This window comes from Callithrix jacchus, chromosome 8 (assembly GCF_049354715.1).
Source record: "Callithrix jacchus isolate 240 chromosome 8, calJac240_pri, whole genome shotgun sequence".
NCBI lineage: Eukaryota > Metazoa > Chordata > Mammalia > Primates > Cebidae > Callithrix > Callithrix jacchus.
This window is the reverse complement of record NC_133509.1, coordinates 21624954-21649262: the sequence shown is the minus strand read 5'-3', so window position 1 is coordinate 21649262 and position 24309 is coordinate 21624954. Positions and strand designations below refer to the sequence as shown.

Sequence of the window (24309 nt, the reverse complement as noted above, 5' to 3'; positions counted from 1 at the left end):
GTCTCCAGTCCTACAGGAGCCCCCTGCCCCCATGAGGCGGTGCATGCACGTTTTGATCTTGAGGTGCACGGTGGTCTTGGGAATGAGACCAACCATGAGGTCCCACACCGTCTTGTTGACAATGGCCATATAGGAGTTCACCGGGTTCTGGGTGGTCTCCATTTACTGCTCCAGTTGTGGGTCCATGGAACACACGAAGCTGTTGGAGCCTTCTCCTCGGCCTTGCTGGCCTGTCATGGAGAACACAAGGGCATCAGGGTGGCCAGGCCATGCAGCCAGGCTCCAGGAGTCCCCAGGATCTCAGCCCCTGCAAGGGTACCTGGAACACTGAGACACAGAGAGAAGCAACTGGCCTGAACACACACCCAGCTCCCCACACGCTCCAGAGGGATCCAGGTCTCTCCTCTCAGGACCCCAGACTCCCCTGATTCAGCCTCGCCTAATTCTGACTCTAATGCCTAGAATTTGCCTCATTTTCTCAATCCAGAAATTGGAAAAGAACATCTCCAGGTCCCTTGCTTGAAGACCTGGCTGGGGCTGCTGCCAGGCTGCAGATACCTGGCAGGAGGCAAGAGAAGGGCACAGTCGCTTTACCCTTGTCCTGGGAGGCCCACACACCAATATTGCCACTGCCACTGCCACCAGGGGGCACAGCCGATGTAGACAGGCACAGAGAGGAAACGGGGAAGGGTGGAGTGAAGCTGGGACAGTGCACCCCAACTTGAATGTGTGGTTGAATTCAATTTGCTAATATTTTGTTGAGGATTTCTGCATCAATATTCATCAATGATTTTGGTCTGTAGTTTTGATTTTTGGATGTGTCTTTGGTTTTGGTATCAGGGTAATACTAGCCTTGTAGAATGAGTTTGGAAGTGTTCCATCCTTGTCTATTTTTGGCATAGTCTGGGTAAAATTGATGTTCGTTCTTTAAATACTTGGTAGAATTCAGCAGAGAAGCCATCAGGTCCCAGGCTTTTCTTTGCTGGGAGGCTTTTTATAGCGCTTCGATCTCATTATTTGTCATTGGTCTGTTCAGGTTTTGGATTTCATCGTGGTTCAATCCTGGTAGGTTTAAATTGATCTAGACCATTTTAAATGGTCTAGAAATTTATCAATTTTTATAAGTTTTCCAATTTCGTTGCATATTGTTGCTTATAACAGCCACCAGAGCTCCTTTGAATTTTTGCGGTATCACTTGTAAAGTTTCCTTTTTCACCTTTCATTTTATTTACTTGGGTCTGCCCTGTGTCTTTCTTAGTCTTACGCTAAACGTTTGTCAGTGTTGTTTATCTTTTCCAAAAACAAACTTTGTATTTCGTTGATGCTTTGAATTGTTTTCTTCATTCCAATTCCATTTATTTCTGCTCTGCTCTTTATTCTTCTACTAATTTTGGGCTTGGTTCGCTCTTGCTGTTCTAGTTCTTTACTATGTACTGTTAGGTTGTGTATCTACCTTTGAAAAGCAGGTGTCTATGGCCATAAACTTCCGTCTTATACTGCTTTCGTTGTACCCTACAGGCTTTGGTGTGTTGTTTCCATTAAAGTAGTGGCTTTAAAGTAACTATATACACACATGAAAGCATTGAAATATCAACACCTGCGATGAAGAAAGAATTGAGAAATAATGTTTAGCGTAAGTATGTCCTAAACACGCATGGTACATACTTACTAAAAAATTATCCATTTGTTATCGGAATCTAAATTTCACTGGGCGGCCTATATTGTATCTGGCATCTCTACTGTAAGGTTTGAATGAGGCAACTGAGGCCAGTTATTGAAATAAAGAAATTTAATTGGCTCCTGGGCGAGGTTCTAGGGTCCGGGGAAAGGGGGCCAGAGAAGTCACGCTGACTTCCTGGGGCAGGGTGGGGTTTTTATGGCTGTGAGCAACTAGAAATAGCTGCGTGCTCCGATTGGCTCCAGGGAAGCGGGATTGGGACGGAACGGGCCGCCATTAGTTGGTGGGTTGCTGGTCGGGTTTTCCCGTGCGAGAGCCGGCCAGGGTTGCATCAGCCAGAGCCTTCCAGGGGAGCCGTGCCACAGAGTCGGGTGCGAGTCAGGTGCTGAGTACAGAGGTGGGTGTGTCCGGCCTCCCAGCGAGGAGGCCTCCCATCTACCTCAAAGCCAAGCAGGAGAGAGTCTGCAGTCCTATCTTCCAGCGGACGCCCTAGCCCAGGACAGGGCCTGGCCAGGGGCAATCGTGCAAGGCACGGATTAGAGATGCCATTCAGTGTGCCAAAGGTGTCGCCAGACCTGCGTGCAATCAATATTATTCATGTTTTTCTCTAAGGCACCTTTAAAAATATTAACCTTTTATTTGGAAATCCAGATTCAGAGGAAATTTCAAAGACGGTACATAGAGGGTTCAAGTACTCGTCACTCAGTTTCCTCCAAAGGTTCTATTTTGTGTAAGTGTAGAACACGATCCAACAATATCACGTGCCTAGGTCTGTGCCATTTTATCACATATGTAGACTCCTTTAACCACCGCTACAATCAAGATACAGAACTGCTTCGCCACCACGGAAAAATCCCCCTCCTGCTATTCCTCTGCACGCGCCGCCACCTCCGGCTAATTTTTGTAATTTTGGGGAAGGGACCCAGTTTTGAATTAGCTCCTGCTGTTTACTTCGGTTAGCGTGGTGGAGCTGGCAGAGATGTGAGGGATACTAAACACCCCCAGAAGTCACGCCGTGGGACCCCGTTTCAGGGCGAGCAGCTGGCGTAGGACTCGAGGGGCAGCCGCGGCTCGGGCGGAGGGCTCCCCAGCGACAGCTCTCCGCGTCCGTGGAGGGCCCAGCCCCGCGAGGAGGAGTGTATGGTCTGGGCCGCGGCTCTCGCGCGCGCGCTGGGGCGGTGCTAGGGAAACCCTTGGAGCCCCGCCCAGCGGTCCTGAGGAGGGGGCGGTGCCTGGAGGGTTGGTCCGTCCCGGCTGCGGGTTTCTAGTCCTGGCGTGGCGTGGGGACAATTAGGCGCCACGCCCTGTCACTTTGCTGCGCGACGGTCGGGAGGCCGGGGACGGAAGCGTCACCCCTAGACTGGGCAGGGCGCGCAAGCTCACAGTGAGGTCTCTCAAAAGATCCACCTCGGTTTTCTCATCTGGAAAGTGGGGCCTCCTAATCCTCCCCATCCCCGTGCGGGCCAATAGGTGTCCGGGGTTTGGTGACCCCACGCTGGAGGCCTCTGCAAAAGGGGACTGTCCAGTGACCCGGAGACGGGGCCCGCGGGGGAAGTCTTCAACTGAGAGGCCACGCAGGCTGGCAGGAAGCCGCTCCACTCCAGGGGGCTCCAGGAGAGGGGACCTCCTTCCCCGAGACCCCGGCCCCTCAGGCAGGCTCCGCCAGAGTGGCTCTCGGGTGCTTTCCCAGAAAGTGCGGGGCGGGCCGCCACGGCTTTCAAAAAACCGGCACACAGCGAGAGACAATAATGAGTCGTTCTCTTGTTTCGCGCAAGCAGAGTCGCGTCCGCTTTGCCGAGGCCCCGCTCACAGACCTCAGAGGGCTCTCAGGCTCTCCCGGGCTCCGAGAACAATGCCTGTCCTCTCCGCGCGCAGGAGGGAGTTAGCTGACCACGCGGGGTCGGGGCAGCAGAGCCGGCCGAGTCCCGCGGCCGGGTCGGGGCCGTACTTTTCAGCTTCGAGCGCCTCTCTGACCCGGGCCGCACACCTGTTAGGTCCGGGGACCTACGTGCGCCGCGACACGGCGGGAGGCGAGCCTCACCGCGCCGGCCCCCTCGGCCCTCCCGGAACTAGTCTCCGAGGCCGCGGCGTCCACCGGAGCGGAGAGCGCTGGTGCCCCGGAGCCTTCGAGTCGGGGGCTAGAGCGGCCAGGCCTCCGAGCCGGGTTGGGCCCGGGAAGGCGACGGCTGCGTCACGCGAGGGGGCGGGGCCGCCACGGGCGGAGGTCGGAGCCGGAAGCGGAAGAGGCGCTCGGAGCGGGGAGTGGGGCCTAGCAGCAGCTGGAGCCTGGAAGACGGTAAGTGTGGGCTGGGGCCCGGGGCGGCAACAGCGGCGGCGGCGGCTGGGGGTGAGTCGGCGGGGCGGGCGCGCTGGTGCTATTCGTCTCGGCCTACACCCTTTCTTTCTCCTCTTCGGCCCACTTTGGGCCGCGGCCCCGACCTCTCACCCCTGACCCGCCGCTTCTCCACCGGAGGGCGGTCACTGCAGACCCTGACCTGGATCCCGCGGTTTTGAAGGCGGGGCCTAAGCGGCCTCTGAGGCTCCTTAAGGGTTCAGTTTGGGCCCTGCGCCTGCCCGCGGAATGGGGTCGGGGTCCGAGGTGGAATAGCCAGAGAGGCCCTTCAGACCCCTCCCCTCCCCTGGCTTCGCGCTTGGTCCTCAGACGACTCCTCTCTTGGCGGCCTGGAGTTTGATTCTGGCCCAGTCTGGCCCTCCCTCTGCCTCCGGGTCTGTACCCGGCTCTCCCCTCGGCGCCACTGGTGGCCGTTACAGAGGGTGGGACTCTGAGACCCCTGGGACCTGGGGCGGCAGGAAGGGAAGCGAACGAGGGCGCAGGCCCCCCTGCGTATTTTGTTGTGGTGATGGAGCCGTTCCAGTCCGGGGGATGGGCAAGGCCAAGCTGACGGTACAAATCCCTTGGCTGCACCTCCGTCCCGCCCGGGAGTCTCTGGCTTTAGTTCCGGGTATGAGTGCCCTGATGTGGAGCTGAGGTGGAAATTGCCTGAACCAGGTCCCCATCGAGGCGGAGTTGGCGGCCTTCCAGCTTCCCTCCTTGATGCCCTTGAAAAGGAGGAGCGTTTCACCCGTTGGTGGTGGAGGCTTGCGAAGTGGCAGGTTTGAGGTTGCAGGGGTAGGACAGTGCCAGCCAAAAATAACCACGGGTGCTGGGGTGGCTGGAATCCGGGAGGGCAGCCGCTGACCTGGCTGGCTGCTCTTCTCGTCAGCCCAGTTCTCTGGCCAGGAACAGCAAATGAGAAGCTGACAAGGCCTGTGCTCAAAGAAAAGTTGACATCCTTGGCTTGGTTTCCTTTGCATCACTTTTTTCTTCATTGTGCAGAGCAGAGCTTCCCAAAGCATAATTGTGGCCTTTAGCTACTTTTTTAACAAGCTTTTTGCTGAGATTTTAGAGAATCGGAGATAATTGAGAAATGGGCCATAGAGCCCTGGCTGGGAGGATGACATCTACTATTTCCAATATTTTACTTGCCTAGAATGTGTTAAAGGAAGGATAATCTTCTCTATTATTGCTTTGTGTGTGGTCTTTTATAATTCTCATACTTGTCATCTTTGCCAGGCTGGGAGATGTTACCTCCATTTTCCAGGCATTCTAATCGAGGCCTAGAGTGACTTGTCTAAAGTCATGAGGCTGGTATGTGGCAGCCCTCGATTTTAGTTGAGAGTTTATTGGCAGAGCTCTCTCCTCCCGGCTTCCTTGGAAGGGACTTACAAAATGTCTGTAAGGCATTTAACACAGTCCCGAAGTGTTACCCGGAACCTTTTAAGTGTTCATGAAAAGCTGCCACTAGTACCTCTGTGGGCATAAAGCTGTACTAGGCATTTCACTTATGGGACAGACATAATTAATCCTCACAGAACCTCGTAAGAGGTTACTTTTCCCTGTTGCCAGAGGAAGTTGATGGTCAGAGTAGTGTAATAATTTGCTGAAAGGCACACAGCTAGAAGTGGCATGCCATGATTCAGGGGGACATCTATATGACTCTGAAATTGTGCTCTCCATTGACGTGAATATGTGTAGACATTAGAACTTTCTAGGTCCCAGGAGGGAATCTTTGGCCTGGTGTGACTGTGACCATGTCCTTCAGCTCTGGTGTCTGCCCATTGAGGATGGGCAGGACCATGCTTGCCTTGTGGCAGGACATGTGCCCTGGCCAGTGGAGCATCCTCTGGGTCAATTAATGAGGTGTGAGTTAAGCTTTCATTCCATAGCTTGGGCACCTGACCCAGAATAATTGCAGGAAAACAGCGAAACATTAGTCAGCTGATTACCAAAACAACAAATCTGAGCTTCAGGGGAGGTGATTTTAGCTCCAAAGATTTCCCAGGAAGATGGGGAAGATATGTTGGTGGGGAGATGGAGAGCTTTCTTAGGGACACGGAGAAGCTCCCAGGGGTTTGGTACGATAGGCCTCACCATTCTGCTCTTCTCCTGACAGACCCTGCTGGTGAGATAGGGTAGCCACAGTGGATTTGTACACAGTATGCTTGACCAGGTAAACTCAGGACTGACCATGACTGGAGATGGGCTGTGGCCAAGTGTGAGTGTTGGGAAGAAGGCTGGTCCCAGCAGTCAGGGGTTCACATATGGGTGGAGCAGGTTGCTGGCCTCACATAGCCAGCTTTCTCCGCTGATGGTGGATCCAACCTGGCAATTTCCTGTGGTGAATGTGAGTCCTCACTGAATAGGGGTAGTGAGTTGGGGCTCTTTTGCCTGCCAGACAGCTAACCCTCTGGCTGCTCCTGGGATAGGTATAAAGTAGGATACTGGAGCTGGGGAGCTAGAAGAAGGGACAGTAATGGTACAGTTGGATAAAGGCAAGGCACCTGGCAGGGCACTGCCGGAGTCTAAAGGGTGCTAAATGGCTCTCTGGCAAGAAAGTTGGGTACTCTGAGGACCCTGGCATCCTTCCCAGTGCTGAGACCCAGGATGAGCCAGGAAGGGCTGGACAGACCCCCTGGGTCCACGTCGACTCAGGAGGGCTAGGGAATGTTTATGAGGCCTGTGTGCCTCTTTCTCCAAGGGCTGCCCTTCTCATCTCTGCTGTGGCTCCTCACATTGACTTGTGGTCCTTGCTCCCTTGAGTGGGGTCCAGTTCAGGCCCTCAGCCAGACAGTCTTCAGCTTCTCAAACCTGAGGGCTTTGAGCCCTTGCCTCCTGGGTGTTGGCTCCATGCCAACAGCCCTTTGCCTGTCTTCTGGCTTTACAAAACATTTGTTCCATGGGACCCCCCAGGTGGGAGGGAATAGAGCACAGGAGGCTCCCCTTTCTCCTGCCTTTGATCTCCCTGTGGTAGTGTTCACTGTCCCGCCCAGGGTTCCTGCATTAGCCCCTGGCCCTGGCTCACCCAGTTCCCTGAGCACTCAGGCCACCAGGCCAGTGATGCTCTACTGGGAGGCAGCTGTTTGTTTGTTCACTGGTAGAGAAGGTTGTTGCCCATTGTCTGCTGTTTGACCAGTGTGACCTTAAGAGTTCTTCTTCATTTCATAAACCTCTGGGAGGGGCTGCCTCCAAACAGAACAATGGGCCTTTTCAGGAGCCACCGGGAAGCCCCATGTAGTCCCGTGGCTGGAGGTGGCTGGCTGTGTGTTTAGCAGGGCCTTCTGTTCCTTGTGGCCTAGATGCATCACTGTAAGCGATACCGCTCCCCTGAACCAGACCCGTACCTGAGCTACCGATGGAAGAGGAGGAGGTCCTACAGTCGGGAACATGAAGGGAGACTGCGATACCCATCCCGAAGGGAGCCTCCCCCACGGAGATCTCGGTCTAGAAGGTAAGGGGGAACTAGATAGGAGGGAAAGTCTCCTTCTGTCAGCTGGACTCAGCTGTGGCAGCTCCAGACTCCTTGAGATGACTCCACCCCTGCCAGGTGTTCCTGGATCCCTGCCCTGTCCTCTTTGGGCTCCTCCCCTAACCTCACCTGCATGCCTTGGCCTCATCAGTAGCCACCATCTTTGCCGCCCACTCTTTGTCTTAGAGTGCCTTTTTTTCTTCTCCCCACACATTCCCCCATTTTCTAGGCCAGCATCTTTCCTGCTTAACCTCCTAAACCTTCTTTGGTGAGGATTAAGAACATAACCTCAGCCTTGGAAAGGTTGCTCCCTGGGCCCATCTCAGCCCCCGAGTCCAAACTTAGAGTTGCAGCCAGCCGTGGAGAACTCTGGAGTATATAGAACCCTCAGAGGCCCTCTACCGTACTCCCCTTCTCCTGTCCCCTCCTCCTGTGGCTGGAGGATGCTGCCGTTGGACAGTGCTCTGGAGGGCAGGCTTAGTACCTTTGCACCCTCCCCTCTCTGCCCACTTCCCACCAGTCTGGATGCTTTTGGCATAGCCTGCCCCCTTGAGCCCTTTACAGTGGCCCTGCCACAGTCCTCTTGCCTGCTAACAACAAGCACCCAGCTGACCAGTGTCCCCATCCCCGTTTTGGCAGCCATGACCGCCTGCCCTACCAGAGGAGGTACCGGGAGCGCCGTGACAGCGATACATACCGGTGTGAAGAGCGGAGCCCATCCTTTGGCGAGGACTACTATGGATCTTCACGTTCTCGTCATCGTCGGCGATCGCGGGAGAGGGGGCCATACCGGACCCGCAAGCACGCCCACCACTGCCACAAACGCCGCACCAGGTCTTGTAGCAGTGCCTCCTCGGTGAGTGGTAGCCAGAGTGTGCTGGCTGGGGCTTAAAGGCCTCATCTCTTCCTAGCCTTCTCTCAGGCTGGTTGGTCTGGGTGAGTACTGCCAGCCCTGTGCACGTGCAGTGGTGTGCGTGCTTGTGTGTGTGTATATGTCGTCTGGTCCAGGTGCAGGGCTGATCACAGGGGTCCTGGCCCCTGTGTCTTCTGGCCCATTCCAGTGGCAACTCTAGGAACTCTGGCTCCGATGCTGGCTGGCCCGTGGCCAGTCTATGTCTACACAGTGCTCCAGATACAGGCCACATGGTGCAAGTGGCCAGGGACACTTCTTAGGACACTTCTTAGGGATCCTAGTAGAGTGGCTCGTATTGTGGTCTGCAGCTGTATGGCCTGGTCCTTCCCACCCAGAGACTGCCTCCTCATGTAACCGAGTGCTCTGACTGATGTGGACTGCACCCACCTCTGCGTCTCATCTGCACACCCCTCCCCAAAGGCCCCCAGTCTGGAGTGCCCCACAGGCGGGGAGGATTTGCCTGTCAGCCAGCCCAGACTGGGAACTTCCCTTCTAATCTCCAGCCAGGTCCTCTCCAGCCAAGCCTCTTTATAAGGGGCACTTGCGGCGAGGAGGGGCAACTGCCTGTGTGATGGGGCATGTGAAGAAATGGCAGAAAGGCCACCGCCCGAGGCCATGTCCAGTTGCAGGCCACATGCTGAGAGCAGGGCCTGGCTAGTATTCCTAACACAGAGGGTTGTAAGGTCTCTGCTGAGATCAGGAGCCGACACTGCATTCAGTACCCTGGGGAAGGAAAGCCCATTGTGTATTTCTGAGGTTACATGCGGTCTTCTCTTCTCGCCTGATCCCTCTTCCCTGCCTCCCTTCTACTGGCCTTGAGGCCCCTGAGGAGCGGTGGAGAGGCCAGGCATCTTCTCTGCCCAGCTCGTTCTGTGACTTCTTTGAGTGGCCATGCGTTGAGGGTTGACTGCGGGTGATTGCAGCGTGGCCCTTTGGCCTCTCTGCACGCTGCCACATGCTGCCACAGGATGGCAGTGCAGGTTTGGCTCTGCTTCTCTTTTTGGTGCCCTCTATCAATCGTCGTGAGGCTTGGGATGGGCCTGATTGTGAGCAGCATGGACGCCAAGGTCAGGGCAGGAGCTGACATGGGGCCTGTGTGGGCCATTGTGGTAGGAAGCCTGGCAGTCGACCTACCCAGAGGATCCCAGGCTGCTTTCCTGCTTGAGGCTGGTGGCAGGAAGGCTGCTGATGGAAGGTTGTTTCTGGTAGTGATGGTGAAGTCTGGCCAAGGATGCCGTCTGGGGGCAGGTAGCAGCTTGGCTCTGAGTGGCAACTGTCGGGTATGTGCAAGGCTGCGTGGGCGAACAGAGGCAGGCAAGGGCAGGCTGGGCATTCTGCAGCTGAAGCCGGAGCAGCCTCTGACCAGTCTGGATGGTTGGACCCAGGCAGGGCCAGCTGCCTTCTTGCGCCGTTCTCACTGTGTCTTCCGCTCTGGCCAAAGCCACATGGGAGGGCCTGGGAGGGAGAGACTCAGAGGAGGAGGAGGGAGTCGGGGCTATGGCTCTCCTCACAGCGCGGCCCTCAGCAGCAGAGGCAGGTCATCTTCCTGAGCGTTCGTGGCACTCCTCGTAGAGATAATATCCGAGTTTTCTTTACATACCTGTAGCTGTTTTTACTTTTCTGTTTTTGAAGTCAGCTTGTGTCTTGACGTGTCCCTTGCAATATCCCTATCGTTATATATGCTGTGTGCCTTATGAAATGCTGGGATCTGGAAAATCCAACCAACCAACCCACCGGCTCCTCACCGTCTCCACCTCTGCCTTTGACTGACACCTCAATCTGTCAATCGGAACCGCCTACCATGCGATTGGTCGGATGGCGTTTCGGGGGGCGGTGCATGCAGAGAAGCCAACAGAGCAGTAAGCGCAGCAGCCGGAGTGTGGAAGATGACAAGGAGGGTCACCTGGTGTGCCGGATCGGCGATTGGCTCCAAGAGCGATGTACAGCCACCTTTCGTAAAACTTTACCTCTCTACTTTCTACCCCCCTTGTTAGACGAGACCTCTCCTGCCTGGAGGGGCCTCTAGTGCGCGTGGTGCCTTAGCGGGGCCACCAGTAATTGCCTGAATGACACAGACGCTAGCAACTTCCATTTTTAAGAGTGTACCAGTGAGAGAGAAACCTTTTTTGTTTTTGAGAATTTGAATGCTGTGAACTTGCAGGAGCTGCCAACACCCTGCCCTCCAGATTCTCATGCCCAGTTTCTTTTCTCTCCTAGATGAGATTGTGGGGAACCTGGGTGAAGGCACCTTTGGCAAGGTGGTGGAGTGCTTGGACCATGCCAGGTGAGTGAACTGGGGCAGTACAGCTGGCTCTGGATGTGACCTTCCTGGGAAGAGCTGGCCTGAGGTTCTTCAGGGTGGTGGCTATCAGAGCTTAACTGTTTTCTTTCTGAAGCGTGGCACCAGAGTAGGGTTCTGACCTGTCCATGTTGGGGTTTTGCTGATCCCCTGTAATAAGGGAGAAATTCTTGGGTTCTGCAGGCATGTGGCATTCCTGCCTAAGAATTGCTGGTCAGTGAATGGTTCTGCTCCAATCCCTCCACTTCTCCAGGGCTCTGGTGGTGGTTATCAGGACAGGACCAAGGCCCTGGCTCCCCTGTGGCTTGGAGCTGCTTCCTGTGATAACTTTTAGGTTCTTGGCCTGGCAGGCGGCTAGGAGTGCCACTAAGCCCAGCCCAAGCATGAATCCCATCCCGAGGGTCTGCCTGAGAGGCTGTGCAGATCTGTTGAAAGAAACAAGACCCTGCGCTTTCTCACCAAGCAGGCTGCTGCCTTTTCCAGTGTGGCTGGGGTAGTGTGTGGTCTCCGCTGTGTGTGCCCGGAGAGGGGTATACACTGTCGTGCTGCTGGGGCACCTCACTCTCTCCCAGGTCCAGCAGCGCAATAGTTTTGTCCCCTTACCATTCCACAAGACTAGAACTTTCCCTTTTGCTTCCTCCCCTGTAGCTCTGGGGTGGGGAGGCCCCCTCTGGGGAGCCAGTTGCCTCCCTGCCATAGGCCCTTTAATTGGTTTGGCACTTTAGCTACAGAGTACCCGTGTCTTCATTGTAGCCACTTGCCACCCATATTTGGCCTTCCTGCTATTTCAGAGATGAATAAACATCCTCAGGGTTTGGCCGCATCATACTCCAATTAACGGCAGAGCTGGCCACTGCTGCCCCATAGTGCTCCCACATTAAATGGAGTGCTCAGGAAGGCCATTCAGACCCAGGCCTCCAGCCTTCCCCTCGGCCACGAGATAGACTGACAGGAAGCTTCCATTTGCTCCACGTTTCCATGTAAACAGCTGTATGACTCAGTGTGGCCCAAGAGGTTAGGGTTGGGACCAGCAGGTGGAGGGCCATGTGCAGCCACACCGTGGCCAGGTGGAGGCATGGCAGACTCAAGAGCTGGGATGTGTGCAGGTGGTCTGGGCTGCTCCTATCTGAGGAGCTGGAGGGAACATGAGCCTCTGGAGTCATGAGGGGGCAGGTGGAAGGTCCAGGGAACCTTTATGGGACTCAAAGGGAGCCAGGGCCAGTGGGGTTTGTCATGTGGAGGCAGAATTCAGCTCAGCTAAAGGCAGGGTCATATTCTCAGAGCCATGCATCTCTGGCAGGGGCTGCCTTGGAAGTGATGAGCTCCCTGTGCTGAGGATTGGAATGCCATGGAGGGACCTTGTTTTAGGAGGAGGCTGGAGTGCATGGCCTTTCCCTTGAGTTCCCTTCCTTCCCTGAGAATCTGGGAAAATGGGATAGGGAGAGAAAAGCAGGGGATTTTCTGGAAGGTCCCTTTGCTCTGGGCCTGTGAACCTTTTCTTAGGCAACACAGTCAGCCTCCCTGAGGCCTCAGAGGACACGCCCTTCCAGGCTAGGGCTGTCTCACTCCAGTTCTCCACTGGGCATCTGGATTCTAGCTGCCCTTTCCTGACAGGGCCTGGCAGCCTTGCCTCAGCAGGTTTCCTTCTCTGCTGGCTCTCCGCAGATGGTCTCCTGGGGCGGGGTTCGGGGTGGGAAGCACAGAGCAGGGACTTAAAATCTTCTTTGGACACTTAAGAAGGGTTCCTGGCATTTTTTGGTCACTGATAAACGCTGTGGCAGGTAGGTGCAACTGGAGAGGGGTATGATAAAGGGAATGGCCCTGGGCCTCACAGTGAGAGGTACCCTTGCTGGTACCCCTACCTCTTGCCAGATCTTTACTTGATCCTGGAACCCCCTATCCCTGTTTGCTCAGACTTGCAGACAAGCCCAGGAAGGTCAAGAGGTGCTGTAGGAGGGCTCTGGGGGGGACAGCTTGGCCACAGTTGGGGCTGTCTGGCCTACAGGTTAGGTCACTGTGTGAGTTCTTGGGCTGGCATTGGTTAAGCAGGACTGGCCTTTACTCTCCCACACTCCTTTGGGAGCTGGCAGTGGCTGAGAACATAAAAGCCTAAGGCTGGCATGGATATCAGGAGCATTAACTCACAGATGCCAGGGAATTTGCTGTTGGGTGGGCAAAGGTCTGGTGTTGCATGGTGCAGGCTGGGCATCAGTATCTGCTCTCTTCAGTGCAGGCTGCTCCTGGAGTGGTGTTTATTGGGAGTTGCTGGGTCCGGGTAGAGGGTGGGGGAAGGGCTGGGTAGCTGCTGATGAGAACCTCTGTTTCCTTTCTGGGTACCAGAGGGAAGTCTCAGGTTGCCCTGAAGATTATCCGCAACGTGGGCAAGTACCGGGAAGCTGCCCGGCTAGAAATCAACGTGCTCAAAAAAATCAAGGAGAAGGACAAAGAAAACAAGTTGTGAGTGTCTGCAAGGAGTGAGAGGGAAGCCTTGAGTGGGACTGCCAGACCCCCAGGGGCTCAGCAGTGTCCCTACACCCGTCTGCACTGTGCTTTCTCCCCACACTCAAGCCAGGGGAGTCTGGCAAAGGTCTTGCTGGAAGCCTGTGGACTGCAGTCCAGGCTCCACCCCAGCTGGTGTTGTGTCCTGAGGCAGGCCCCCGCTAGCCCTGCATTTGTGAACTGGGGACCTCACTGGGTTGTGTGGGGCATAAGACAAGAAAAAAACATGAAGCTATTTGGGGCTCTCACATAATAAGAGACACCCAAAGGAGAGCCTTTCTGTGGCAGACACACAGCACTCTCCTCCACGCTCTGTGTTGAGCCTGGGCAGGTGGGTGAATCCAGCACAGACCCTCACAAAGCTCACCAGAGTGGGCAAGTCGAGAAAAGCACCACCAGTCCTGCGGCGTGCACTAGCGCTTTCCATCTCTTCCTCAGCAACTCTGAGGCAGGGCCTCTCCCACATCATTAGTAGGGGAGCTCAGAGGGCTTGGACCAGAACTGTGGACATCTTCCCCACAGGAAGCTTAGTCCTTGCCCAGAGCTCATCTGGGGATTGGGTGATGGCCGGTGGGGAGAGGTGCTCTTGCTCTGATTCTCTTGCTTCGTGTGTACCTGCATTCTTGTGTGTGACCCAGTGGCCTAGGAGAGAGTTGGGGACTGGCTTCATCTGAGAGGTGGTAAGGCAGGCCCCCACCACACAGCCTGAGCCCCGCCCATGCTTCTCCGCCAGCCTGTGCGTCTTGATGTCTGACTGGTTCAACTTCCATGGTCACATGTGCATCGCCTTTGAGCTCCTGGGCAAGAACACCTTTGAGTTCCTGAAGGAGAATAACTTCCAGCCTTACCCCCTACCACATGTCCGGCACATGGCCTACCAGCTCTGCCACGCCCTTAGATGTAAGTGTCCACCCTCGAAAGGAGCATGGGGCAGCCACACGCCTGTACCCAAGTCATCTGGTTACTTGCTGTCCCCATTCATTCCAGCACATTACTAACCATTCTGGGCCTCAGGGACACCAGAGCCCCTTTGATGGAAAGGCCTTCTGTCTTAAGGTGGGAATCTCAGTGTGAGGATGGAAAGGTTAGGGCTCCCTCCAGGGACTTCCTGGACCAGCGTCTACCCCAGGCACTCAGGAATTAAACAGAAAAGAACTGCTCTGGAATTGGCCTGACCGCCAACCCTGACTCCCCGCTTCATACATAGGACAAAAATGTAGAAGCCTGGGCCAGGTGTGGTGGCTCATGCCTGTAATCCCAGCACTTTGGGAGGCTGAGGCAGGAGGATCACCTGAGGTCGGGAGTTCAAGACCACCCTGACCAACACGGAGAAACCCCGTCCCTACTAAGAATACATAATTAGCCAGGCATGGTGGTGCATGCCTGTAATCCCAGCTACTTGGGAGGCTGAGGCAGGAGAATTGCTTGAACCTGGGAGGCAGAGGTTTCGGTGAGCCTTCATGCCATTGTACTCCAGCCTGGGCAAGAGCGAAACTCCATCTCAAAAAGAAAAGTAGACACCTGACCTTACAGATCCCACCACAGGTCCTGCCCACATGGAGACCCTCTGTTTAGCCCTGACTCGTCATCTGCCTGCCAGCCTTGAAAAGCATTATTTGGTGGTGCCACGGCTCAGTGCTGTAGGATTTGCAATGGCTGGAGCAGTACAGAAAGGCTTTTTGGTGAAGTTGATAGACCTTGAGCTAGAGTGTGCAGGATCTGCATAGACGGGACAGGGACAAGCATTCCAAACAAGGGGAACAGCTTGGTGAGGCCTGGAGCCTGGTATAGGCTGAGAATTGATTCTAGTGTAGTAGGCGCCCCTTGGGGATTGGTGGGCCACACAGTTCTGAGGGTCTTGAGTGCCAGATGGGAGCCTTGAGCTGAAAAGTGACTATTAGCAGGAAGCCACTGTCAGTGGGACAGGGGCTGGAGGGGAAAGGCTTCCTACTTCATGCCTAGCAATGAGAGGCGGGGCTGGCTTCCTGGGTGTGTGACCTATGCACTCAGTTGCACGGGAGCCTGTGCTTTAATGCCCTCTTACTACCACCGAAACATTCTTAGTAACTTGAACAAGGGCCCTGCATATTATGTAGCTGGTGCTGGGGAGAGGGAAGCACCTGGAGGCTGTTGCTGCAGCTTTGATGAGAGACAGGTGAGGGGGCCTGTTCTCTGCAGAGGAGAGGTAGGTGGAGGGAGGTTTTTCCGAATGGCGAGTTTCTTTTTCTACCCTCCTGCTAAAGTATCAGAACCCTCCAAGGCCTCAAGTACAGAGAATCGTTGAGAGGGAGGCCAGCATAGAGGCAGGTTGCAGTCCAGCTCCCTGCTGAGGTGGGGGTATGAGGAGCTCTGGCAGTTGCTGGCATTGGAGGAGGGTTCTGGCCTAGACCTGGCAGGAGAGCCAGGTTCTCAGTGCCCACTTCTTGTTCTTTCCCTGCTCTCTTAGTTCTGCATGAGAATCAGCTGACCCACACAGACTTGAAGCCAGAGAACATCCTGTTTGTGAATTCTGAGTTTGAAACTCTCTACAATGAGCACAAGGTATTGGCAGGGGTAGGGTGAGGCCCTGCTCCAGGGGTGGGTTACCCGCTGGTACAGACTCCTGACCTGGTGTGCCTGCCTTGCCTTTCAGAGCTGTGAGGAGAAGTCAGTGAAGAACACCAGCATCCGAGTGGCTGACTTCGGCAGTGCCACCTTTGACCATGAACATCACACAACCATCGTGGCCACCCGTCACTATCGCCCACCTGAGGTGATCCTTGGTGAGTGACTGTATGGCCTGTGACCTTGTCACACTGGACCTGTTGGAAGGGTATGAATAGAGGCGGTGGCATGCCTTTCAGTCTCTGCCACCCAGGGCAGGCAGAGTTTCTCAGATCAAGGGGCCCATGTCATGAGACACAGGTGACTGACCTGGCCTTATCTGTCAGCCTTACTGAGAGGGGGCCTTGTACTGGGATTTGGGCAAGAGTCCTGCCAGCCAGTGTGGTGGTTGCCCTGTGACCTCCAGGCTGCAAGGACAGGGCCGGATCTCTCAGCCTCTCCCCATCTTGGCTTTCAGAGCTGGGCTGGGCACAGCCCTGTGACGTCTGGAGCATCGGCTGCATTCTCTTTGAGTACTACCGGGGCTTCACACTCTTTCAGGTACAGCTACCCCGCATCACTTCCCTACCCAAGCACTGCCGTTGTGACAGGCTGCAGGCCCCTGGGCTGGGAAGCCCCATGCGGATGAGAAGACAGGTTGTCTTCCTCCTCCCACTGGTCATGTTGTGAGGTTCAGACTCCTAAGGATATGGATGCTAAAGGGTATGCAGAAGTCAGGGTAGCTGGGACACTCAGAGAGGAGTCTTGTGCTAGGCCATCGAGGAGGGCGGATGGGGCAGGTGACCTGACCTTCTAGATAAGGGCACAGATGAATAAAGGCATTGGGATGGGCTGGGATAGGGCATGGGCTGCCAGGCTGCCGTTTCATTGGTAGGCTTAGATCTCCTGGGGCAGTGAGGGCACTTGCCCATCTCTCTTGTTCCTTATTCCCCGTGAGGAAGCCAGAACTAGGACTGACCCTACTTGCACTGTCTCTAATCTTCCACAGACCCATGAAAACCGAGAGCACCTGGTGATGATGGAGAAGATCCTAGGGCCCATCCCATCACACATGATCCACCGTACCAGGTATGTATCCCAGTAGCCCCCTCAGGGTTGGCATAGGGGCCTTTCTCTTTTGGCTGTGGGTCAACAGGGTACTAGACGTGGTGAATCTTTGAGGGACAGTCCATGGCTCCCCAGGCTCCTAAAAGCCTTTCCTATGTGCCCCTGCAAACCTGTTGCCCTGGTTCTGCTGCTGTCTTGGGAGCTGTTCTTCCCCACCCCCCACCAGAGGCTTGTCCCCTTACTACTATCACCACTTGACCCCACCGCCTTAATTTTCAGGAAGCAGAAATATTTCTACAAAGGGGGCCTAGTTTGGGATGAGAACAGCTCTGATGGCCGGTATGTGAAGGAGAACTGCAAACCTCTGAAGGTCAGTTTCTGGCTTCCCCAGCTCAACTCATCCCAAGGAGAGACCCCAGGCACTGGGCAGACTATACATCAGACAGGCCAGGCCGCTAAAGGCTGCCTCCTCGATCCAGCTCTGTGGGAGGCGACACCCAAGACTGCTGGGTGCTGGCAGTGAGGCTTCTTGCAAACTGCTCCAGAGGGGCCCTTAGCCCTACCCCTTCCCCATAGGGTGGCTATGAATTTAATTGGGGAACACCAGAAGAGCCAGATGTCAGAAACCCTGCTGCTTCCTGTCCCTCTCACCCTCTCTCAAAATTTTGGGAAGAACTAGGCAGGACTGAGGTGAGGGGGAGGGAAGACCTAGAAATGGCCAGGAAGCCTCTGTCAACTGCATTTGATGCTTGGACAAGTGAATTTCGCAGAGGTGATCTCTACCCACCTGTCAGGACTTTGCATGTGGGGGCAGAGGCATCAACCCAGCAAGACGCCTAGTAGCCTGGCAAGTTCCGAGCAAAACGTTAAACACGGGCATGAAAGGAAAGGAGCTGCTCATTGTCCAGGAGGGCGGAAGTAGAGTCCTCCAAGGAGGCATCACTGCCTCCTCGATCCAGTCCAGCAAGGCATCCCAGAGGCAAGGGGACCTGCTGAGGCTTCCCACTACCCTGCCGTCACACTGAGGCACCTTGTGTCCCTGAGCAGAGTTACATGCTCCAAGACTCCCTGGAGCACGTGCAGCTGTTTGACCTGATGAGGAGGATGTTAGAATTTGACCCTGCCCAGCGCATCACACTGGCCGAGGCCCTGCTGCACCCCTTCTTTGCTGGCCTGACCCCCGAGGAGCGGTCCTTCCACACCAGCCGCAACCCAAGCAGATGACAGGCGCAGGCCACCGCATGAGGAGATGGAGGGCAGGACTGGGCCGCCCAGCCCCTTGACTCCAGCCTTGACCACCAGGCCCCAGGCCAGAGCCACCCAACGAACAGTGCAATGTGAAGGAAGGCAGGAGCCTGCAGGGGAGCAGACTTGGTGCCCAGCTGCCAGAAAGCACAGATTTGACCCAAGCTATTTATATGTTGTAAAGTTATAATAAAGTGTTTCTTACTGTTTGTAACCCCTGGTACCAGTGTGTCCATCTCCAGGCTCCTTGCCTTCCCCTTCCCTGACCTTACTAATAAAGTATTTCTTAGCACTTCAGCTTGTGGAGAGCTAAGTGTGAACTGGGCCAGGCACAGAAGAGCTAGGCAGGGGTAAGACCAGAAGCAGGGACGTCCTCTGGGCCCTGTCTGCTGAGCAGTCCTAGATGGCACCTCTGCCCTCCTGGCTGCTGTACCTCTCAGCCCCGAAGAACCTAAGGGACTCTGCCCACTGTGGGGTCTGGTTTTCTGTAGCCTGCCAGCCCCATTACTGGCTGGGACTTTAGGCTGTATGTGCCCAACAACTATGGTCTGCTGAAGGCAGGAGGCAAGTGGGGCGGGTTCCTAGGCTGGGGCAGGCAGCACCTCCTGACAGCCTTCAGAGCAATTCACACACACGGCATAGGACTCAGTCATTCAGCTTTATTTCAGTGCTGGTTTTTGGTTCTCTAAGAGCTGCATGAGTGCTAGGCTTCACCACGTGACTGGGGACTCCTTGGGAACTGGATACTATAGGCAGGATGCCCCTGAAATAACTGAAGACAGGAATCTTACTTCTCTTCAACACCTCTGTGGAAGGCCTAGGCTGAGGATGAGGGAAGGGACAAGCCCCAAGGCCCCCTGGGGAGAGAGGAGTGAGAAGCTTGGGTACAAACTCCCAGTGGCCCCTCGGCTGGCATCCCTGGATTTTGCTGGAGAGAGCAGTCTCCTGGGCCAGGGTTGTTCTAGCTTGTTTCTCACTATACCTACTCAGGAGGCCTATTAACAGGCAGCCAGAACCTGCCTACTAAAATGCCTGTAACCTAGACTGTGCCTCAGATTGTGGCCCTGCCTCTAAAGAGAGGACTCCAGCCTGGGAGCTGCTTGGCCCTGAGCCTGAGCAGAGGCTCAAATACACAACATGAGGCTTATGGTCCCTGGCCTCTTCCCACCTCTAGAGACAATTTAACATTGGTGGGAAGATGAGAGGAGGGGCCAGCCTTCTACCCTGGCTCATCTGCTTCTGGCTATGCTCCTACAAGAAAAGTGATAGCAGCCTGAAACCTATGGCACCAGGGCCTACCCTGTGTCCACAATCCTTGGTGAGCCCCTGTCTGCCCATCCACCTGCTCAGCCACTCTGGGCAAACACAGCAGAAGAAGCCCAAAGCCCCAAAGCAGGCTTAAGCACAAGTCCTTGGCAGGGCTTGTGCTGCCAAGGCATAGCTCCTGTTCTACCAGCCTCCAGGGCCTAGGCCTGGGAAGGCCCTGGGGCTCAGTGCCTTAGGATCTGAGGTTTCTATGGTTGGACCCCCACACCAGCTACCTCATCCAGAACTGGCCTCATTTTGCCATCTTTGAGACACGGTGCTGGCCTCAAACCTACTCATCTAGACTGGACAACTAACTGTAAAGGGTTCAAAGCCCAGATGTTTTAAGAGCTGGGTGGAGTCCAAGCAGGGGAGCCCATGCACCCTGCTCTGGGATGACAGCTGCAAAGGACCATTTCAGGGTAAGGGCAGAGGGGATGAAAGAGTAGGTGGAGCATGTATGTGCAGGCAAAGGGGTGGGGGAGTGGTGGCCTAGGACAGAAGCACCAGGAAGCCTCTTCTGGCTGAGCACCAGCCTCCCCCAGGGATATCCCTATCTGAGGGGTCTGGCCCCAGACTAGGCAAAGTCTTGGCCTGCTGAGCTTTGGGGGTGGGGGAGGGCACTGCTGGCAAGATGGGCACTGTGGTTCTACAGTAATATAACCTTATACTACCTGTGCTGAAGACGACAGAACATAAAATCCCAACACAGAAACACCATCCTAATGCCGCCCCTTCCCTACCTCTGAGTGATGGAGGGGAAAGGAGGGAGGAATCCTTGGAAAAATCAGCCTAAAACTTGTATCAGCTCAGGAGAAAGGGTCAGAAGCCCCCCAAATCAACTTCTGATGTGGGTAGGGGAAGGCCGGGTCTGTCACAGCCCTGGAAATGAGTGGAGAGCGCAGGTCTGCCCTCTGGTGGACAGCTGCCATGCAGCTGGTTCTAGGTGATTAGAGGAAGGGCTGTCTGCGTGGGGAAAGCAGGGGAGATACAAAGCCACAAGCTCTGAAATAAGAGCAGGTACAAGCCCCCAAAAAGGACCCGGCCCACTCCTCAATGCATGTGCCCAGGCCCAGTGGCTGTAAACCTGAAATATAGTCTGAGAGCTGCCTATGTCTGTAAACGAAGGCCCGCCTGGCGTGCAGGGGGCTGAGGGTAGAGATGCCTGGAGCTGCTGCACACTCACCTGCCGCGTGCCCAGAACACAGTTGGAAAGACTTCCCTGGCTCAGGGCAAGTGACAGGTCAGTTTTAAGTAAGTTCTGTTCTCTCACAGAAGAAACAAACCCAAGAGAGAAAAACTTTTAACAACAAGGTCCATGAAGCTTCAAATCCTTAAGGCATTTGTCCTCAGGAGCAGCCGGGGACGGCAGAGTCCTGCCTGTGCAGGAACCCTCTAGGCAGAGTGCAGTGGGATGACAAACTTGCAGCCAAAGGGCGAGTGGTAGTTGATGCCCACCTCCTGGAAGACCTGCTGGGGAATGCCAATGTCGCACAGATAGATACGGCCGGCATGCTCCCCCAGTGGCAGAGGCAGGCCCAGTGCCAGTGACCATTTGGCATCAATGCCCTGTTCAACTTCATGCACAGGAGGGTCTATGCTGAGTACTGGTGCCCGGTTCTGGTTGGCCCAAGCCACAGCTGCCTTGTACCAGGGCTGATCACGCAGGAAGATGTTCTCAGGGCAATCCAGGCAGTTGATGACCAGGTCCACAGGGCTAGTGGGCAGATCTGCAGGTGAAAAGAAAGCCATCTGAAAATCCCTGTAAGCAGAGAGCAGCCCCGGTTGGGACTAGGGCCCAGGTCACCCCAAGGGTGTCTGTTTTCCAGACACCACTCTGACGCCTCTCCACAGGCTGGCCTTCTTAAAGCTGGGCCAGGGCACTGCCCTAGGAGTTGCCAGGCCTGGCTGGGCTGAGTGCTAGAGACCAAGTGCACGTCAGCCCAGCAGACCACTGCCCTCCTGGAGTTCTCAGGATGAACCAAGGTCCTGCTGAGTGTGCAGAGCTTCTCAGGGCACAAAGCCCTCACCTCCTCTGTCTTTCCAGGCACACCTCTGTATATCCAGGGCCTGAGTTGGGGCTTCCCCGTGATGGCCAACTTGACAGTGGACTCTGCCTTCCCAGAGTACATGAGGTGCCCAGGGCTGGCCTACTCATTCTACCCTAGCAAGCCTGTCATCTCTGGCCCTCTCATTATCACACAGGAATGGGTCCTCCCCTCAGCCAGCCTTAATTAAGAATTAAGAGGGTACCAATTACTGTTCTCCCTCCACTCAGCCAGCCTTAATTAAGAATTAAGAGGGTACCTATTACTGTTCTCCCAGGCTCCTCTGCTCTAACCAGGCCTCTGGAACAGTACTGGAAAAGGATGTCTCAACAAGTATGTAGATCCTGTACTGGCCTTAGAGGTTAAACTGAGAATAGCAGAAATCAGACCAAACTTAATGGTCATTCTCAGGCTTGTGTCCTGAAGCAGATGGGATAGAAAACCTTTTAAGCAGCCAGAGGAAGAACTGCCTGGAAGGGGGCATCATGTTAAAGATTTCAAGAAGGGGAACCCACACCAGGCTCCCTTCCCAGCTCCAGCCTAGAATAACGGCATTTCTCAGCTAGAGACTCACAACTTCCCTGCTTAGAATGTGCCACCGTGGGGAGTCCCTGTAGGCCACGAGGCTCTCAAGAGTGAGAGTGGCATTCTAACCTCTGTGTGCCCACAGGAGCCTGGCCTGACTCAGAAGGCAAAGGTTCCGATCCAGGCTTAGCTGTTGACGCACTATCTGACCACCGGTGAAGCCCTTTCTCTGGGCCACATTTGCTCTCTCCAATTCTCCTTGCTGTTCTCAGACTCTGTCCTGCCACTCCACTCGAGACTGACACTCACCAGGGGCCTCCACGCTGCCACATCAGTGGTTGATTCTGTCTTCCTTTGACCTTAACCCAGAGTGGGGCTTGTTGACGCAGCCGATCACATGCTCCTTTCTTCACTTGGCATTCAGCTACCTCTCTCCTGGTTTTCCTCCTCACTCACCATTCCTGCCTGCTCCATCTCCTTGGTTATGTTCTTTACTCCCCGACTTCTAAATAAAGAGCTCAGTTTTCCAACTTCTGTATCTACTCTCTTCCTATGTGACAGCATATTCAGACTCATCATGGCTTAAATATTCCCTATGGCTTGTAACTCTAGGCTGAATCCTTTCACTTTAGATTCATGTCACTCCTTCCCTATCCACATTTCCACCTGCATATCCAATAGGTGTCTCTTCCGGAGCTTCTGCTGTTCCTCCCCAAACTTTCTCCATCAAGTTTTCCAATCTCAGTGATCACACCTCAGTTACTCGGGCCAAAAGCCTTGAAGCCATTCCCAACTCTTCTCTTTCTCCCACCCCCCATCCATCCAATCTGTGGATTCTATCTCCAAAACCGATTTAGAAACTAACCACTTTCACCGCCTCCGCCACTACCACCCTGTCTCAGCCACCATCATCTCTCTCTCTCTGATCACAACAGCATCTTGCCACCTCTGTGGACTCCTCTGTGTAGTCCACTCTCAAACAGCACCCAGGATGGTCATGTGGGACCTAAATTTCATTATATCATTCCTCTACTTATTCCTTCAGTGACTCATCTCACCCAGAGTAAAAGCCCAAATCCTTGTGGTCATCCCCAAGGCCCATCATGACCTGACCCTGAAATGTCCAAGTCTCCTATTCTCCACCCAATCCTCCAACATGCCTCCTCTCCCTGATTCATTTTTCTCCATATCACTTACTACAATTACACAAATATGTTACCTATCTGTGTGTGTGTTCCTCTTAACCTGACGATAAGCTCCATGGAAGAATGGATTTAAAAAAAATCTGTTGCCATATCCCCAGCATCAGGAAGAGTGCCTGTTCAACAAATATTTGTAGAATGGACCAGTGGGTCCCCAGCTCTTCATCTGAGTAGTGGGAGAGGGAGAAGGGTAAGAGGAAGTGGCGTACTGCCGTTCCCAGACTCCTTAGAGGCGGAGCAGCATCCTCACACATGGAGTGCCTTTCCATCTGTTGCCACAGGGTGGCACAACGAGACCATCAAACCGCCAAGGAGGGAGGAGGCCTTCGTCCCGGCCTGCATCCGCGTGCTCACCTTTGAGGCTAGACACTTGTTGGCCCTGGGTCTTGCTGAAGAGTGACAGCTCATTGGTGATAGATTCCAGCATCTTGACGAAGTTAGGCAGGAAAAGGATGACCTGAACATCATGGTTGGCTAGGTGCCTTCCACAGCTGATACCCTGAGCCCCCTTCACGTGAGGTCCACACAGCAGAGCCACTGTAGGCCTCTGGTGAACATTTTTGGGATTCAACCTGGAAAAGGTGAAGAAGCAGTTACCAGCAGACTTGCCAATCCCTTGCGCTCTATACCATGTAGCACCTATTGCTCTCAGATCTCTTACTGCTCGCCAAGTCCCAGGCTCCAGAGGGGAAAAAAATCCACTGCAGGCCAGGTCTACAGGGTGTCATTCCCACTGACCCAAACCCCAGCCTCACGTCATTGCGGGGTCCTCCCACTAAGTGGTTCACCCAGATCTTGGTCCACACAACACTGTTGCCAGAACACCGCTTTTCTGACCCAGGAGCTTAGTGGTTCCTCTGCAGCCTTCTCTGCTCTTCTTCCCCAACCACGAGTCTGCTTCACACCAGCAGGGCTGGTCTCACTCTCTCCTGCGCTTGTCAGGCCCTTTCCTGCTTATGCTCAAACTATGTCCCTTGCCCAGAAAGCCTTTCACTTTCCAAACTCTGACTCGCCTTTTCTTGGAAATCTAGCTCAAGGCTTACCTCTGCTGGGACTGGCTCAAGCATTTACCTCTCAACTAATAAACTCAGAGCAAGTACCATAGCTCTCAATTCTCCTCAATCAGTTGCCAACCCC

The 24309-nt window shown here is 54.7% G+C and overlaps 2 protein-coding genes across 17 annotated transcripts in view; one reads left to right on the top strand and one right to left on the bottom strand.

Annotated features, from left to right (window-relative positions):
- Positions 1-2899: 2899 nt before the first annotated feature.
- Positions 2900-18306, top strand: CLK3 (CDC like kinase 3). 8 transcript variants are annotated; one of them, XM_002753334.6, is made up of 13 exons: positions 2900-3974; positions 7316-7467; positions 8125-8341; positions 10242-10338; positions 10616-10682; positions 13038-13154; positions 13930-14096; positions 15643-15737; positions 15829-15958; positions 16258-16340; positions 16789-16868; positions 17127-17217; positions 17895-18306. In XM_002753334.6, the coding sequence occupies exons 1-13, from the start codon at positions 3531-3533 to the stop codon at positions 18069-18071; spliced, it is 1917 nt and encodes a 638-aa protein (XP_002753380.3). In that variant the 5' UTR covers positions 2900-3530; the 3' UTR covers positions 18072-18306. The 8 variants fall into 8 exon arrangements, with proteins under 8 accessions (XP_002753380.3, XP_003733963.5, XP_035117708.1 ...); XM_003733915.5 differs by having other exon boundaries at positions 3912-4025; XM_035261817.2 differs by having other exon boundaries at positions 3912-6189.
- Positions 18307-18731: 425 nt separating this feature from the next.
- Positions 18732-24309, bottom strand: part of EDC3 (enhancer of mRNA decapping 3) — a 67643-nt gene continuing 62065 nt past the window's right edge. For all 9 annotated transcript variants that reach the window (XM_078333685.1, XM_035261849.3, XM_017976762.5 and 6 more), the window contains 2 exons: positions 23527-23744; positions 18732-21127 (listed from right to left, as the gene is read on the bottom strand). In XM_078333685.1, coding sequence (XP_078189811.1) covers positions 20793-21127; positions 23527-23744 — 553 coding nt within the window. In that variant the 3' untranslated portion in view covers positions 18732-20792. The remainder of the gene's footprint in view (positions 21128-23526; positions 23745-24309) is intronic.

Coding starts and splice junctions, on each gene's coding strand:
- CLK3 (XM_002753334.6), top strand. CDS start 3,531: ATGCCTGTCCTCTCCGCGCGCAGGAGGGAGTTAGCTGACCACGCGGGG. Junction 16,341..16,788: donor GGGGCTTCACACTCTTTCAG/GTACAGCTACCC, acceptor AATCTTCCACAG/ACCCATGAAAACCGAGAGCA. Junction 16,869..17,126: donor CACATGATCCACCGTACCAG/GTATGTATCCCA, acceptor CTTAATTTTCAG/GAAGCAGAAATATTTCTACA.